Source organism: Meriones unguiculatus, chromosome 18 (assembly GCF_030254825.1).
Source record: "Meriones unguiculatus strain TT.TT164.6M chromosome 18, Bangor_MerUng_6.1, whole genome shotgun sequence".
In the NCBI taxonomy this organism is placed as follows: Eukaryota; Metazoa; Chordata; class Mammalia; order Rodentia; family Muridae; genus Meriones; species Meriones unguiculatus.
This window is the reverse complement of record NC_083365.1, coordinates 76,482,670-76,500,682: the sequence shown is the minus strand read 5'-3', so window position 1 is coordinate 76,500,682 and position 18,013 is coordinate 76,482,670. Positions and strand designations below refer to the sequence as shown.

The following is an 18,013-nucleotide window of genomic DNA, read 5'->3' as shown; positions in this document are numbered from 1 at the left end:
TTACAGTCCTACATATAGGTTGCTGTGTCTCCAAACAAAAGTAAAAAGGTGTACCATGCAAAATGCTTACATTCATGGCCTTATATATTTCCTTTTTAGTAGTACTTTATTTTACCCATCCTTTTCATTTCAAAATGCCATGAGAAGGCTTACAACCTCCGAATTAAGACATAAATATTCCATAATTCAGTATTAACATAATATTTCATTTTCCAAATAAAACATTCAAAGCACTGTAAACAAAATGCTAGCTAATATTTTAGGAAAAAAAAAGGCTTTACACAGTCAAGGCAGTCTTCTCTTCATTGCGTTGGATATACTGACACAATGGTTCTTAAGAACGCACCCTGGGGCAAGGACTGCTGAGCAGTGAGCACTTAACCTAGCAGCAAAAGGCCCTGGTTTGATGCCTAGCATCAAACAAGCTTACTCAAATCAAGCGTTCCTTTAAGTTTACAAACACTGCTTGCATATGTAACTCAAAAATCAATTTCTCTAAAAGAAGCTTGCTTAAAATGAATGAATGGTTTGATGAGTCTACCCTTTTAAAAACTTGGTGCTGTAAAAACAAAATTTGAATATTGTAAAACAAGTGATGATCACATTATAGAAGTAACCTGTTTTATGTTAGGGCACAGAACATGCTCCTAACAGAGACTGAAATTATGCTGTATCATAAGATACAGCAAATACTGATGGCAATAGCTTATGAGAGCTGATGGCTAGCAGCTCAGGGTTGTATCTTTACTGCCCTCAAGATCTCTAGAGGGCTATGTAAACTTTTATTCTCTAATTTTTAAAGTGCTGCAAATAATGTTTCAACACACGAAAATGTAGTACTTAATATATGTAAAATTTAAGAAGGCCACCTGATTTGTAATATATAACAAGTGTGAGTGTATCATTGTTGTTAATTTCACATACATCCTACTGTAATTTTTTCCACAAAGACAGAAAAGTCAACTAGGACACCTTGAAGGGAGGAAGCTAGACAGACAAAAAAAGTTAGGCATGAGCAGTTGGGGGGATAGATGGGGAAGTAATATTAATTTGGAATTCTGATTTTTCTGGAACTTGAACCCAACAGAAAATTCAAATGCCATAATGATATTATTTCCTAACAACAGGTTTACAGTGGCCAGTAACCTCTTGACTATGACCATTCCTCATTCAGAGAGAGCAATGAAGGAATGAATCAACCATGAATCACTAGCAAAAGATGTGGTAACATCCGGATGTCTTTTTATGGCTGTCACATCACAAAACTCCCAGGGACACTAATTTGGACTGATGCTGTGACATAAAAATACACTGACTCTCTAATCCAAAGAAGAGTAAAGGGAGAATAGGGGAAGGGAACAAAAAACATAATTTTTATTCTGCCATTTATATTCTACCACTAATATAAATTGTGTCATTTTAATTGAAAGATTCTTGTAGGATAGGCAAAAGGTAAACAACAAACAGAAAGGGTTTCATTAGGACAAAGTTTCTTTTAGCTTTGTTGCAACTAAGTTCACAGATTAAAAAAAAAATTCTTAAAATGAGTTTCCCCATATTAATATTTCAAGAGCTTAATAAATACAGGAAAAATAGAAAACAAAAGCCTTTAAATTCTGAGGCTTAACAGCTTATATTTAGAATGAACAGAAATTAATAATTAAATAATTTGCACATAATGCTTCACCCTTTAATGTTTCACAACACTACTCTAAAACCAGTTCTCACATGAGTAAATGATTAAAAAGCCTTTCTGAAAGCCATTTGACCATCAAGTGCCTACCTGGCAACTGGAGAAACCAAGTAAATAATAAATTACAATAAGAAATAATCCCCTAAATAAATATTAAACAAGACATACAAAAACCACTTAAAACAAAGGCTTGATTTTTAGGATAACAGTGCTCATTCTATTTCTTTACATGTACTAAAGTAATCCTCTGAAGATTACGTAGACAAAACTTTAAAGTGACAGTAATTTATTTTAAAAAAATAGAACATGCCTGACATGTAGGTCATTCAAATACTTGTTGCATAAACAACTTCTGGATCCAAAATTTTAGAAACATTGAATTTCGATGCTCAAGTGGTAAAGGAAGGCAAGCTTTTCTATGATGCATAACCCAGTGCTACATTTTTAATGTACAGTTCTACATTAAATATTTTTTAGCGGAAATAAGAGATTTTAAAAAAAGTATCTGGACCAGATGACAGGTACAAAGAGACTTTTGTGATAGTCATTTACACATGGTAGGAATGCCAAATGCTCAGTGTCCTAAGCTCACTGGTGCTATCTTTAAGGCTCCATAAAAAAGAATTTATATGACTATAGTAACTGCCATTGCCTGACTGGCTATGTGCACAACGGGAATTCAACAAAGTCATCTGGCCAGGTATGGTGGTCCTTGCTTGTAATCTCAACATTCAGAAGGCAGAGGCAGAAGGATCACTTCAAGTTTAAGGGACCTGGTCTATATAATTCCAGGCCAGCCAGAAACACATAGGGAGACCCTATCTCAAACCATGAAAGAATGTCATGTGATGTCTGAAGCATACTTTGTGAATTGTTCAATTGTTCCTCAAAGCAACTTTCTAAATTGTTCACTTTAACATTACTTATTTTACACGGTCACCATTACCAAGTAAAAGGCAAAGGGTTGACCTTAATTTTAAAACACTTGCTAAGATACATGGAAAAAGATATAACTGCTTTAAAGTACAACAGTGGTTGTCTGAGATACTTAATAAAGATATCAAGATAACAAAATTTCACAACAGTATGCCTCTTCACTGTAGGACAGAATACACAAGAAATTATAACCTAGCATCCCTGATCTTTAGAAGAATTAAGAGGTAGAAAACTTTACCTGGAAGATTCTACAGTGAAGCTAAGTTTTGAGAGGGTGGTCTTGAGGATCAGTCCATCAAGCAAATGGCTACATTTCTGACACTAGATTGCAGGATTCTGCAAGAGCTGTGTAAGGCAAGGTTTTTTAAAAACTTTTTATATTTTGGAAGTGAAACAATCCCAATCAATTCTTTAAAAACTCAAAGTCAAGGATCACAGATAAAGAACATACTAACTTGCAGAAATGTGGAATATCCAAAAGATTAGAGTGGAGCTATGAACACTGTTATCTATGGCAAAGATTTTTTATGCAATGAATCCAAACATAGCACTGACACTTGAGAGGAAGACTTGTTCATAAGAAGTGCTTTGAGCAGAAGAGCTGAGGAAATTAAATCCTCCAGAAAAATTTCTATGTAGAAAAGCAAAAGAATCAAACACTCAATTTTCAAGATACTTCTTGAATCTTAAACTAAATTAGCAATTATAAAGGCATACCCTGCTTAATTAAAAAAAAATCTTAATTGACAAACACCAACACATGAATTACATTAAAATATGAGGCCAACAATCTTTTAAAGCTTCAGTAAGCTGCTTCAGGCACCTTTTCCCCTTATACATTCTATTTTTATACACTCGAAATTTCAAACAGGAGTGTATTAATTCCTGTTAGAGATAACATTCTCAAAGGATATACTCATCCTTGTAAAATTATTTTTATGCACTTATAAGTAGTTAGATGCACTTATAAAGTCTACCAAATTGCAATATAAAAAGTTTTGACAATTCTGAGTATCTTCATTTGATGAGTCAATTCAGAATTTAGAAACAACTAACTCATTCAGTTATTAAAAGGAATCAACTACGGGAGACACTGTGATATATGTCCAGTGGCCCTCCACAAGGCTTTCCATATGACCTAAATTTTGATGTTTTCTTCTATATGTTAAAGCCACTGGGTGCTGGTTTATAACACAATCCAGTCTTCAGGTTAGCATCAGAAGTGGCCAAAACCACCTATTCCGACACCCTAGTAGAATGAGGGCATGCCATAGTGTAGACACACATCTGTAAACTTGCACACTAATTTTAATCTTAACAAGGAATCTCAGTGTCAGTCATATTGGTTTAAGTGAAAAAGATGGTCCAAGCATTGTGTTCTTCTATTCTGTAGGGTTACAAATAGCTTATTGGAAAACCCAGAGCCTTCTGGATCTGTGAGGTAGTAGGCTCCAACTCCTATCACAAAGATCACACCTCTCCAAAGTTGGTATGGCCTGTCTCCTTGGCATGGTCCCTTGCTTCCGCCTGTCCAGTTAAGCCCTTCTGACACACCATGCATCTCAGGGCGAAGCGGTTGACATCAGTGAACTGTCGCTTTCTTCTAGCTTCCTCAGCTAATTCCAGTGCTTGTACAAGAACAATGTCATCATTTGAGGAGAAAATGGTCAGAGGAGGGGTATCTGGATCAGGGAAGTCACGCTGAAGTGGATCATAGTGGATGCCATCGTAGATAAGCAGAACCCTTTTGGTATATCCTGCATCTTCCCCAAAACGATCAATTCTGACAGTCTGTGTATCCACTACACATATTTCACATTGGTAAAACTTAGACAGAATTGATATCTCAATTGCTCCCCCCCAAGTATCATCCCTTTTGATCCACTCACAATACTCTTCATTTGTTTTTCCCAGGATTGCCTCACTATAGAAGTCTGGATCGCTTGCTACAATTTGTGCTATGAGGCGTCTCATTTCAGGGGCACAAGCAGGATTCAAGACTCCTCCCTCCACGACATAGTACACACTGGTAAAGAGGCACGAGTTGTCTGCTGGGACTGCGGTTCGGGTAAGCACAGGCAAAGTTTCCCTGACATAACTAGGAGCACCATGTTTTGAAAACGCAGGTGAGGCTTTTGGTCTGGTTTGGTCTTCTTCAACAATCAGCATGTCACCTGTTAAAAAGAAAACAAATCCAGAACTGCAGAGAAATTATACACTGGGTGTTTATTAGCCAACTTGGTGAGTTATAAACCAAATGAGTTAAAGCATAAAGTGGGTTACCAAGGAGAACATGACTTTGTAAACAAAGGCCCAGTTACACTTAAGTTTGTTTGTGTTTAGTTCACTGCGTCTTCAGAAAGAGGAACACAGAACAAAATGCTTCAAGCTGCATCTCCACTTAGTAAAAAAACAAAACAAAAAAACCTGTGATATTGAAAACAAATCTCCTTATTTAAAAACACAATGTTTTCAGATGTTTACCACAGACTAGATAGGTCACCAGGGTATTCTCTTTGCAGTTCACCATGGCTATACCATTTGGTGTTTCCAGGGGCCTTGACACGAAATGGAAAGCTTTTAATTGATGATCAACACTGACGTTCAAGTTCTAATTCTAGGGCCAAAAACTGCTGGTTATTTGTTGGTTATTGGTTAACTCTACAGTAAAAAACTCCTAGTGAGTGTACATGAAACAAACTAAAAAATTAGCAAAAGGGAAAATAAGACAAAAATCGGTATCTCAACTGCTGGCCTGCTGATCAGTATAGGGAAAAAAGAACCATCATGTCAGGAAAAAGGGTCCCGCTGTCCTTTGGGAAAGCAGAGAAAATGAATCAGACGGTCCCAAGGTTGACCTGGAAGCAGGCTTTGGGAACCCGTAGCTTCAAGACTCTGGGCTTTTCTATAAAACAGCGTAAACGGCTTGACACTTGCTCGGCCTCCTCGGAGTCCCGGTCCTGGAAGCCCGTAGGTGGCCCACCGGCATCTTGCCTTACTGGCTTCACTCTTCTCCCTTCCACGTCCTCCATGACTTCCCCGGCCCCTGCCAGTGCCCGTACCTGATTGGATGGGCAGGTCCCCAAGAGTGGTGTCCCGGTCGCTAAGGTCCAGGCACTCGGGTGGGTAGCCGACGAGGATTCGCTGACTGCCCGGAGCGATCCCGGTGATAGCGGCGATCTGTCCCTGAAGTTCCCGTAAGCGGGTCCGGCTGGACAAACCCTGCAGAACGTGGGTACCTCCCTTGGCCTTGCAGCGGAGCCGCCACATAGTGTCGGCGGGCCGGCCTCCAGCGGAGCCAGCTTTGGTCCCAGCCGCAGCCTGGGATGCGGCGCCGGAGCAACCAGCGGGGGGGACCCCAAAATGGCCGCCTTTCGCGCCTCCAAACATCGCGAGAAGTAGCCGGTGTGGCGCTTCTCGCGACACCTTGGGAGGACACGGCCTCGGCCCTCCCCAAAGCGCAGGCTCTTAAAGTGATAGGGGCGGCTGGAGCTGAAGGCCGGAGGTCGACTGGGTTTCGGAGCGCTCGGCGAGGCGCCCTGCGCGGCCGCATTTATGCTCCCGGGAGGAGGGCGGGGAAGGAGTTCCCGAGCCTAGCAGAGCAGAACGTCACCTGGCAGGGAGGTCGGAAATGATGAAAGCAGCCTTTCAAACACCAGGAAGAGCAGACGCATAGTCAGGTAAACACATGCCAAGAGAGGCCAAACGACCTGTCAAACGGTCAGACACTGCTGACCGAACTGATTCATCGCGGCCAAGAGCTCTGGACGACTGGACTCCTGTGAGACGAACTTGAAAGCGTCCATCTGCCACCTCAGAAAGACGATTGAGGTCAGGGCCTGAGCCACTCAGGTGGTGGCAGTGACAAAGAGGACTGTTGGCATCCGGATTCCAGTTCGATTCCTAGTATCCACATCGGAAGACGCGTCCTTCCCGTCGTGTATAGAACACGTCCTCATTGAGGCTGCGAGACGGGAGACAGGCGGGGAAGAAGAGACGTAGCCAGACGTGCTTGCCGGTTTCCAGCCTTGTGTGCCGGCAGCCCGAGACTGCCTTCCACATGATAAACAAGTCTGCAGTAAACGCCGAATAACGACAGTTTATTGCACGCTCTAACACACGGGGGCTTGTAAAACGCATACTTGGATTGTGTGGAAGATGACCTGACTCCCAGGTGAAGAAGGAATGAAAAAGCAGCTGTAGGGCTTTTTTTTCTTCATCATTTAGCTAAAGCACCAAGTCCTCCTCCCCACAATCGACTGTCACTCTAATCACGCACCAACAGTGTGCTGGGGCTAATTTTGAGAAGTAGTTCTGGAAATGTGTAAACCCCACTGCACCAGCCTCTACCTGTGAATCAATTACAGCAAATCTTTCCCGCTCCACCCCTACACAGCGGGTGCTGTTTTTCTCCTTCGTTCTTCAAGGTCACAGATAACACGGCCTGGGTTGGGACTGTAGGAAAAAAAAGAACGTGGTTTGGAGTCCCCTGAAGGCGACTGGGTCCAGTTCCCCGGTTCGAGAATGGTTGGCTTAGGTTCGAGGATCTGACCATAAATTGTAGTTAGCTCTTACACTCTGGCAGCCAGCAAGGTACCTTTAAAAGCCAACGTCTACCTGCCCAAGACTTTAGGAACAACCAGTCAAGCTGGGGATTCAGGAGTGAAGGCGTTAACCTTCGTTCTCACCAGTCACTCCCACTGAAGAGGTCAGCCAGATAGGTCTCGCGAGAATAAGAAGAAAAAAAGTAAGGCTTTTAGTTAACCCCTCCTCCGGCCCGATCTGTTCCCAAGCAACAATGCCACCAAGCTCCCCTTGGTGGGCTGTTTGGGGAGCTGACAGCCTTAGGCGGTCGCAGGTCCTCCCAGAGGCAAGTCACCCTCCCCGGGGGCACGCCCCCTGCCCTGCAGGGCCTCCATTGGTCCAGCGAGCCTCCAGGTAGGGGCTGACGAGCGGGTGGGCGGAGCCGACCGGACCACGTGACTGGCCCCAGCCAGGGGCCGGGACTTCTTCAGTCAGGCTGGCGGCTCCTGTTCGCGGCGCTCCTGTGGCGACACCGGGTCCACAGCAGGGAGGACGAATAGGACAGGTCATAGGGTGAGCCATAGTTGAGCAGACTTGCAGCGTCTGGACGCGGGAAGGGGGTGCTGCGCGGGCGCGATTTAGGTGCAGAGCTACGGTGCTTCGCCCTTTCAGGAAGTGTAGGTCCTGTGGCACTCCTGGGCGTGCACCTTCAGGGACGCTGAGCCACAGCTGGTGTGTGAGGACTGAAGAATTTGTTCTGTCAGGCAAGGAACAGTGCGTTTTTTTTTTTGTTTTTTTTTTTTTCTTCTGTTAATAGGACTGTTTGCCTTTAGCTCCTTGGTGTCTGGGTTTGAGATGTGAGCCCGGTCCCTCCCACCTTAGTTGATATCAGGACCCAAGGTTTATTTTGCTGGTAGCATTGTCTTTTATGTCCGCTGAACCCCGGGGGATGGATAGGAGAGGGAGGAGGACTTAAGAACGGAGAACAGCGGAGAACCTAACATGCTAGGGATATCTCAGTCCCGTTAGAGTTCTTCCTTCAGAAAACATGTTTATGCCCCCTCTCTCTACCATTCCCATTGTCGGTTTTTTTTTTTTTTTTCTCTTCTCTCTCTCCAGGACTGAATTCTACCTTTGGATTGAGATTGCTTTCTTGATAGTGTACTTGATCTCTTCCCACCTCCAGCTTTCTCCGATTGCCTCTGGTCTGTCCATATTCTTAAAAGCAGAATGTGAGGTCAAGCCACTTTGGTTGGTTATCTTTATTTGTTAATTCTGTGAAATAAGATGAACTAGTATAATAGGAAAGTTTACTTTATTAAGACTATTGGAAGGCTTGCTGGATTTGAGATATATGAATGTGAGCCAGGTCAACAAATAAATGCATAGTTGGAGTGCAGCTCCATAGGTGAGGTTTCGGGTTTGTGACTTCTCCAAGAACAAGTGTCCGTGAGTGAAGAGGAAGAGGCTCGACCTGAATCTTGTTAGGGCTCAAATTCTCTGTATTGACTTTAGGGACACCCTTTTTCCCTCCCATGCATTTTACGCTCTCTTTTTCCAGGTGCCTCCTGAAGAACTACCATGTCTGGGAACAGTGAATTTTCCTCAGATCACAGAAGCAGCAGTACCAGCTCTAAATCCCACACCACAAACCTTCGAAAGGCAGGGAAGACATGCTGTGAGTTCTGGTAAAGTGTGAGTGCTGCTCCCTCTTAGGATTTTTGTCCTGAAAATCTATTTGTATCCTAGACTCTTTTGCTCTGTGGGAGTGAGTAGTAATTCTTTGGCATGGTAATTTGTTTTATTTATTTTGTGCCTGGGTCCTACTACACAGTCCCCAGCTTGCTGGGTACTTGCTGTGTAACCCAGGCTGCTGTCTGACTCACAATTCTCCTATTTTAACCTCTTGAGTACAGATATGTGTCTGATATAACATAGGATTTAAAAGAAAGTCGACAGTGGGCCATTTCCTGTCTTAAACAAGTGCCTTTGGGGCTTTACTGTTATGTGGCCCAGAGTTTCTTGCTGCTTTCCTTAGGGATATATGGGAGCATTTGTCTGAAGTTGGAAGCTAAAGCAAATTATGTGTAGGGTGCCAGAGTATCAAGGTGCAGGATTAACCTGGGGCTGTCACTCTCTCTTTATCTCTTGGACTGTGCACTAGAAAGGTGACACTTACTGCATACAGAAGCCATACATGAAGACAGAAGCCAGACATGGTGGCCCTCACTCATAATCCAAGGCCGGGTGAGCTAGAGTCAGGAGGATCAGGAGTTCAGGGTTGTGCTTAGCTGTGCATACTTAGTTCAGAGTAAGCCTGGGCTGCTTGAGACCTTGATCAAAAACCAAAGAAACAGAAGTTGCAGGTGGATGCCAGTGTTTGTCCTGTTCCTCCAGGCCCTGAGGGGGATGTGTCCTGGCATGTGACTCAGTGTGTTGGGTGACTTAAGTTCTTACAGGGTTAGCCTCACATTTTGCAACTTCATTCATACAAGCACTTTAATGTACAGAGATGACAGAAATGGTGGCAGGGGAAAGAAGCATCATTTCTTGCCCTCCTAACTCTACTTTCCTAAGTAAAGCTGTAGAGTTACCTAAAATTCTGTGGCATTGGTCTTCAGATGTTTCTGGAAACCCCAGAGTGTTTTAGCACTCTTCTTTAAGGTCTTCCTTGTAGAATACACCTCTTTTGGAATCTTTCCAGTTATTCTCACTTTAGTGCTTATAGGTATATTATTAGGTGGAAGGAGGTGGTTAGCAAGAGACCAAGCATGTCCATGTTCAGAGTTTACCCCAGAGGCTCCACCATGCTCTTTTTACTTTCATGATCTTTTAATCTGGCATCCATGAGGCATGTGCTGGATAGATGCATTATAACACTAGGTTGGCACATCTCTTTGGTTAGGCTTTCCTTTCCTTGCCAGGCCAGGAAGCTGGTACTGAGAGTAAACTGTGCAGCTTGATGCTTAATCATAGTCCCTTCAGTCAGACCACCTAGGTTTGGACAGTCGTTTTGGACAGTCGTTTTGCTGTTTCCTAGCTATGCACCCTTGAACAATTTGCTTAACCTCTGTCTTCACAGTTTACTCCTTAAAAAAAGGAAGTCTCCCCTCTCTCTGTAACATTTTAGCCCCTTCTCTCCTTCCCTTCTTCTTTCCTTTGACAGTGTCTGATTGTAGCCCAGATCAGTGTTACACTTGTAATTTTCTTGCCTTAGATCCAGAATGCGTGGATTACAGTTGTACACTGCCACTCTTAACTCCGTTGTAAAGTGGAGATACTCTAGACTTTATAATGGCGTAAATTGTTCTCCCAGGAATGATGGGAGAAGTAAATGAGTACATACAGACAAGTGCTGGATGTTGGTCATAGCTTCTGTGTGTAATTTTTCATAAGTGATTACTTTTTGTATTTTTTCAGAAATATTACATGTAAGTAGAGTTACACCAGATGCTGCCAGCACCTCCTTATTTAAGAGCCCCGTAAAGAATTATTTTTTCAGTGAAGAATGTGTGCTATTGTTTGACAGTATTATAACCCAGATATTCTGATCCAGTGTTCCCCTCTTAAAGAAAATGTACTCCTGTTACTAGGGTATATAGTCCAGAAGACAGCAGAGAGGATGGAAGTGGACTTCAGAAAGAGCTAGTTGACATCATCAGCCCTCTTAGCTCTTCCTTGCTCTCAACTAGCCATTCCTGCCTCCCTAAGCTTTTTACAGCTGTTCTATCCCAGGGCTTTTGATGACAACTATATCCCAGATCTCTTTATCATCCTTGCTTCAGGCTCTAGTTTTTAATTGTCTAATCTCTACTCCTTTAAAACTACTTTTTTTCTGCCCAACTGACAGACACTGAGTTGTCATTTGTGTACCCAGCTTTTCTTACGTCATGGCTGAACCATGAGATTGTGAGATCATTAGAAGACTATTTGGGGTTTTTTTTGGTTTTTTTTTTTTTTTTTTTTTTTTTTTTTTGCTTGTTTTGTTTTCCTCTGCTGTGTGTAGAGACTTGGCATTTTGATTCTTGTAGATATCTAGTTCTGGTCCATCCTATCTGTTTTGCTGCCGTGTCCTTTTTTAAGAACCTCAGTATAGGGCAGGTATCTTTTCTAAGTTGACAAATCCAGGACTCACCTCTTTTGCATTGTGTGGAGAAGGTACCTTGTTATAGACTTCCTGGATGCCTCGTGTTGCTTTATTTATAGCTCAACTGCTGTCTCTTTGCTGCTCATTATACCTGCTTGCTAAGTCTGCATCTGGGAAGTGACTGGGCTTACTTGAGGCAAAAAAATGACAATAGGAGACAAAAACCTTCAAAGGAGCCTTACTGGGACTTGAGTTGTTCCAGGGATGGGATTGTAGGAGTACTGGCTGAAATACTTGTAAGGTACCCAGGTCAGTGGTTTCAGGAGTCCCTGAGAGCAGGAAGTGAGGGTTCTGTATGTTTTCCTAATTAAGTCCTTTTAATCATCTTTTAAAAAATATTTTGAATAGATTTGGAGAAGACAAATGTATTATCCATAAATATAAAAGGAGTTCATGATTAGAAAAACTCAAATAATGCAAAAAGAAAACATGGAAAGTAAAATCTCTTCCAGTTTCTCCTATCTCTGATAGATTCACTTCTCTTAGGAGTTTAATTTTGGTGTAACCCATTAGCAGATGTAGGTAAACACATGATATACAGACTCTGTTCTGTTACCATTTGCTTTTTAAGAATTTACTCTATTTGGACTCTTTATTTTATTCATGTTGGTAAATTCAGATTTACCTTTCTACATACTGAATCTCAACCAATAATTGTTTGAAACTTCACTCTCATAAAGTATACTTCAGCAAACATATTTATACTTCTGCATGCTCATAGCAACAGCTTTTTTTTAAAATAGAAGTAAAAGGAGCATGTTAAATCCAGTGGAAGTCTTCATCCATGTTTTAAATGTGTTCTTTGAATGCTCAGTGCCTCATTTGATGGAAGTTGGGTATTACTGATTATAGCTGCACTGCTTAATAAAACCACAAGTTTTCTAGTGTGTGGGTACAGTTCTGTGAGATTAATTATTTCATGCTTATCAGTCAAAGAGCAGAAGACAATCAGGCTTTGCAGCTTTTAATGAATAAAATTTAGATAGCAGTAATGATACATGCTTTATGGTTGTATAATTCAAAACACTGGGCCTATTTAATGTGGATAATGGAAAAAGTCCTTGGCCATGAGGAGACCAGGAACTGTCAGTCTCCTAGACACCCAGATAAGCAGGAAGAACACAGTCATGTGTTCCAGGGGACCTTCTGTCGGTGCTAACGAGATGGCTAAGAACCAGCAGATAAAGCTGAATAGGCAGTCAGGAGATCAGTGGTGTGGTCAAGAAGCCTGACCTTGACTTTCTTTTGTGGTCCTGTGGGCCAAGCTCTTACCTTCTCTGGGTTTTAGTTTTTCCATTTATGTGCAAGAAACTGTCAAGCTCTCGTTTTGTCTAAGCATGCTTATAAAGAGAAAATGAGTTGAAGCTGGATAAAGCAAGTTTAACTTTGCTTTAGAAGAAGACAAAATAATTTCAGGGTTGAAACAGTTTTCCATTGTTAAAGAGATGCTGTCACAGAGTCACTAGGTCAATTAGCGTAAAGTGTCTTCCATTCAAACTTAGTGATGCCATTTGCTTTTTTAACAGTTAGGAAACCATCTTCCTAGTTTTACCAGCATGGCAGTTTAGGTGAAGAAGTATTATTTAGATTACTTTTTTTTTTTTTCCAGAAAATGAGAAGCCCTGGTTAGCGGTGAACACAGAGCAGTCAGTCCCTTGTTTTTCACAATCAGCTCCTAAGCATGCTTCCTTTCTAAACTTCAGGGAGGGAAGCAGTGCCTTTGGGGGAAGTACCTAATGAGCTGGAAGATGTGGACAGAGAGCTTATAAGTGCAGCTAATGAGCTGCGTCATCACACATCCAGACGAGTATGCATTAAGCTGGAGAACATAAACACTCAGGGCTTTTACTGCTCCAGCCTGGTGGCAGGCAGGACTATTTGCCTCCTAAGGGTCAGTGCTCAGGGACAAATGCCACAGAGGCTGTGTGGTGCTGTTTACTCATCTCTGAGCTCCTTGTTTGGATCGAGGTGACAACTGCTTATGCTACTCCATTACCTGTCTTGGGGGAGCTCCTGTCCAGAGTCAGCAATTTCCTCCATGCAACAATTTCCCCCATGCAACAGGGGTTGAGCTCTTGGTAGGCAGTCTCTTAGTTCTTTTTGAAGGAAAGGATTCAGTTAAGAGACATTTAATAGACTGCTCAAGCAGAAGTTTATTTAGCAAAGTGAAACCAAAGTGAAACCTGCTTCTTCAAAGCAGGGAGCCCAGCAGGTTCTGAAATATGGACATTTTTATGAGTTTCTATTAGGTGGTTTCTTTTCTCCTCCCAAACTGTGCTGGGCCACATCTCCCTTTTAGGATATTTCTTCCCATGGTCCCTGCAAAAGGGAGGTATAACAACAGCCATGCCATTATAATGACATTATAATGATTTCAGGTCTTTTGAAGATGTAGACCCTTAGCGGTGTGCATGAGTGGGTAGTGCCTTGGTGCCTTAATTTCTGGCATAGTGAGAATGACCTCACTGCAGCTGCAGAGATGCTTAGCCTCACAGTGGCATTTTCACTATCAGGTGATACATGTTTCAAGGGCTCCTTTTGGAAAAGAGTGCTGGGAAACAGAAGGTCAAGGTTCCCTTTCTCCCCAACACACATACATACTTTTCTTGTCTCTAGATAGCCTTTCTCCATAGAAAGAGCCTATACCTGAGCTCTTCCTGATAGCCTCCATTTAGGTCTTGTCTTCAAGAAAGAGGTTGATCAGGCACAAATGCAGGTCTTTTCTCTATCTCTGCTCTGTGGCAACATGAGCAGAGAGAAACCAGTTCTGTGAGCAAAGTGAAAAGGCCTCTTGTTGGGGAGAAAAACTGTCTGGGAAGCACAGGTCTGGATTCTAATGCAAGGTCTACACTTGACTAATTTGTGCATTGTACAAGTCACTAGCCCTCTAAGCCCACCAACCCAGTGAAGCTTAAATTTGTAGATGCACATTCCTGAAGGAAGGTAATTATGGAAAGGTAAGCACCAACAACTGTCTTGCTTACCAGTCATCTTGCTTTTCTATGAGCTGTTGGGGCAGGCAGGCCTCCATGCCCCTGTGCTTGATACTGACCCTTGATGGAGTCTATTCAAACCTTTCTTCTGCAGCCTTTGGTTACCAAATATCACTGTCCTTTAGAAATTAAAGTGAAGGAGGAGTTCATGACCTGAGTGTTGTTGCCAAAATAGCTTGAGGCATGATTCTTTTTCAGAGACCATCAAAGTTTTGTCTGAGACTCTGGATGGATGGGTGAGATCAAGGAAGAAACCTGGATATATTTTAAAGTCAGCCAGTTTGGGGTTGAATAGAATCACAGCTACAGTATTATTAGGCATTCTCACTCTTCTGAATCTTGACTACTATTTCTTTCCATCCTGGGAACCTCTTTGAAGACTTGGGAAAGAAATGCCTTTCTTTGGGCACTTTATGGAAGTCTGCATGACCCTTTAACTGTTTCAAGAGATATGCCAAATACAGCCTCAGTTTGCCTTGTCAACCTTCCTGGCCCTCTGCCCTATGAGTATTATATGAGTTGAGGACTATGAAGTTCCTCATCTACTACATAAACCTCATGAGATGTGTACTTATTTAGTCCTGCCTGTTTCATTTTTTTTTTTTTTTTTTTAGCATGGGCTTCCTACATGACCAACTCTCCAACTCTCATTGTCATGATTGGTTTGCCAGCCCGGGGTAAAACTTATGTGTCCAAGAAACTAACACGTTACCTCAACTGGATTGGTGTACCCACCAAAGGTAGGTTTAGGCAATACCTTGGGAATGTAGTTGATTAGTTCTGAGGCCCCACAGGTCTCTGAGAGACTTAGCCTTCCTAGCGTCAAGGTCATATAATGCTTCTGACAAAAATAAAGATTGCTTCCTCATTTACTGGATTTGTTCCATGTCCTTAGACTCATCTCCTCCAAGCCCTGGCAGATCATCCTACTTTTGATGGAATGCCTTTGATAGAAGCATTCAGAATTAAATGAGAATATGGTATTTCAAAACCCTTGGCACATGTGTCATATTATTGAACCTTAATGGAACTTTGGTAAAACAGTAGCTGAGGCGGAGAAACTCAGCTTCAGACTTGCCCAAGTTCTTCTTGTGAGTTGGGACTTTCACCCAACTTTTCTTAATTTGGTATTGTTTCCAACATACATGGTGCTATTTCCATCCCATTGGACACTCTTATAGGCCAAGAAGTCTCCTTTAGTGGGGCCATCATGTTGTTTTTGCTGCAGTGTTTAATCTTGGGGTATATCGGCGTGAAGCAGTCAAGTCCTATAAGTCTTATGACTTCTTCAGACATGACAATGAAGAGGCTATGAAGATCCGCAAGTGAGTCTTTTTTAAAAAAGGCCTAACCTAAGTCAATTGTTTTTGGGCAGTTGTGAGACTGAATGTGTTAGGGTCCCATGTTTCTCAGGAAGTATCTGGGGCGAGGGGAGATTTTAATGGAAGTTATTAGAATTAAACATTAGCTTAGGTTGGGTGGGTAGCAGACAGCACTCTAGGTGATGCTTTTATGTGATGCCTAAAGAAGAATAAGGCCTATGAATTGGATAGGGAGGAAGTTGTGATGGTGTGTGAACTTCCATGGGAAAAGTTGAAAGATTTAGTTAAAGGAAACATTATAACAAGAAAGAAACTGACTGGGAAATGACTCCTACAACTGTGTCTCTGTGTCTCTGGTTTGACTTTAGCCCTTTTCACTGATTTCCTCTGTTCTCACTGCAGACAGTGTGCTCTGGTGGCACTGGAAGATGTTAAGTCCTATTTTACTGAAGAGAGTGGGCAGATTGCGGTAAGCTTCCCCTTCTTCATATCCACTCTTCCAGCATCCTGGCTACCAGCCCCATCTGGAGTGGGCCTTGGATGGTGTGTCCTTTATCTCGGATTCATTCTTTTCATATGCTTTCTGTCTAGGTGTTTGATGCCACCAATACTACTCGGGAGAGGAGGGACATGATTTTGAACTTTGCCAAGGAGAATGCCTTCAAGGTGGGCTCTGACTCTATGTTAGAAGAAAAGGGATGAGTGGAGGTGGGGAGCTAGGCTGGAGAGATGGGGAATGTAGAATCTTTGACTCTGGTGAGCATAAGAGTTAGAATCTGATTTTGTCCTCTCAGGGCATATGCCTAATCCTTGAGTGGCTTTTTTGTTTGTTTGTTTGTTTTGTTTTGTTTTAGATCCTTTCTCTGCCCTTTATTTAGTCTGTATGTTTGAGGACTAGGCGATGTAGTAAAGTCTGTTTTTAAATGAGTCCTTGAAGGCCACTTTATGAAAAAAATCCTGAAGATGTGGTAGCTAGGTGGAATAGGTGAGCATGTGCTTTCAGTTAACAGCCTGGCATTTTTGCTGTTTGTCATGCCTTCTTTCCATGGCTAGGTATTCTTTGTGGAATCTGTCTGCGATGATCCTGATGTCATTGCTGCCAATATTCTGGTGAGTGTCATACCTGTCACATTTAGTCAGTCAGCCTCAGTCTGTCTTTTTCTCAGTGTGTGTGTGTGTGTGTGTGTGTGTATTTACGCTGAGTAGTCAAAGAAGGAAGTAGACATGCTTAGCATCATAAAGATCTTTATCTGGTAGAATTTTGTGCCTTTATACTCTTCTCTTGGGAAAAGAGCCTGGGCCTTTGAGGAATACAATAAAAATGAGTTGCTGAATTCGGAACAGCTTAGATTGTGGAAGTCCTGGATTTGTGTTCTGATATTACCTGACACTGGGACTTAAATAGTGTACCAGAATAGACTTCTTTTTGCTATTCATCCCACCCCATGGGAATGCCATTTATTCAGTAGTTGTTTAATGTTCTGATCAGCACTGAGTATTGTTCTGATCAGTATTGAGTATTTTATGTCCTATCGGCACAGCACCAGACACTATTCACAGGATAGGTTGTAACTTGTTGTGTGCCAAGTCGTCATCTTTGCATGCTCTCTTAGAAGTGCCATCACATCGTAGAAACTGTAGGTATCTTATTTGAGGAAGAGGCAGTGATTCCTAAGTCAAATACTGCGTCACTTACACTATTCTGAGTAGAAATAGGAGGGAAATTAGAGCCCAGTCTGTGTTCACAGGCAAATATATAAAGGGCTCAGGGCTCAGAGGCAGCACTTGCTGCATAACTCCCTCTGTCCTTTGGCCAAAAGCAGGCACATGACTCCCAGTTGTCTTCCCTTTCTTGGTTGCCAGGATCACAGGACAGGATGAGAGTGTTCAGTGAATGGAGAGTGCCAGTGCTCCACTGAAAAGCTGTCTTTATGGACTTTTTTTTCTGTTTTTTTTTGTTTGTTTGTTTGTTTGTTTTATTTTTTTTAGAAGTGGCTATTTGTAGGAGAGATGTTAAGATCAGCACTCTGACCAGGCCCTTATGTTCCTCTGATTTTAGGAGGTAAAAGTGTCAAGTCCTGACTACCCTGAAAGAAATAGGGAGAATGTGATGGAGGACTTCCTGAAGAGAATTGAGTGCTACAAAGTTACTTATCAGCCCCTTGACCCAGACAACTATGATAAGTAAGGCCTAACACTATGATCTGAGGGTTGAGGCAGGAGAAAAAGTGTCTTTCTTTCTGTTGGTCTCTAAATTCTTTCTCGTAATCTAAATATGTGATATTTATGTCATTTCCCAGAACCAGGTTGTTATTGTGATACTGTTCTGTTTACGGTTACTATTGCTGTGAGGAAGTACCATGACCAAAAGCAAGTTGGGGAGGAAAGGGTTTATTTG

At 42.2% G+C, this 18,013-nt stretch overlaps 2 protein-coding genes across 11 annotated transcripts in view; one reads left to right on the top strand and one right to left on the bottom strand.

The window, feature by feature from the left end:
• On the bottom strand, positions 1–6,080 carry Yod1 (YOD1 deubiquitinase). The gene is made up of 2 exons (XM_021640112.2): positions 5,692–6,080; positions 1–4,803 (listed from the first exon to the last, which is right to left on the bottom strand). Exons 1-2 carry the CDS (start codon positions 6,017–6,019, stop codon positions 4,100–4,102), a joined length of 1,032 nt encoding a protein of 343 aa, XP_021495787.1. The 5' UTR covers positions 6,020–6,080; the 3' UTR covers positions 1–4,099.
• A 1,159-nt stretch (positions 6,081–7,239) lies between these two features.
• Pfkfb2 (6-phosphofructo-2-kinase/fructose-2,6-biphosphatase 2) overlaps positions 7,240–18,013 on the top strand; it is a 30,884-nt gene continuing 20,110 nt past the window's right edge. For 4 of the 10 annotated variants that reach the window (XR_009587484.1, XR_009587483.1, XM_060372026.1 and 1 more), the window contains exons 1-9: positions 7,580–7,726; positions 8,273–8,358; positions 8,715–8,831; positions 14,908–15,033; positions 15,522–15,618; positions 16,018–16,084; positions 16,207–16,281; positions 16,669–16,725; positions 17,675–17,799. Coding sequence is in view for 8 of the 10 variants with exons in the window: in XM_060372026.1 (XP_060228009.1) it covers positions 8,735–8,831; positions 14,908–15,033; positions 15,522–15,618; positions 16,018–16,084; positions 16,207–16,281; positions 16,669–16,725; positions 17,675–17,799 (644 nt within the window). In the remaining 2 variants the exon portion in view is untranslated. Of the gene's footprint in view, positions 7,377–7,579; positions 7,727–7,789; positions 7,928–8,272; positions 8,405–8,714; positions 8,832–14,907; positions 15,034–15,521; positions 15,619–16,017; positions 16,085–16,206; positions 16,282–16,668; positions 16,726–17,674; positions 17,800–18,013 lie in introns of those variants that run through there. The other 6 variants (XM_060372031.1, XM_060372030.1, XM_060372028.1 and 3 more) reach the window with 6 other exon arrangements.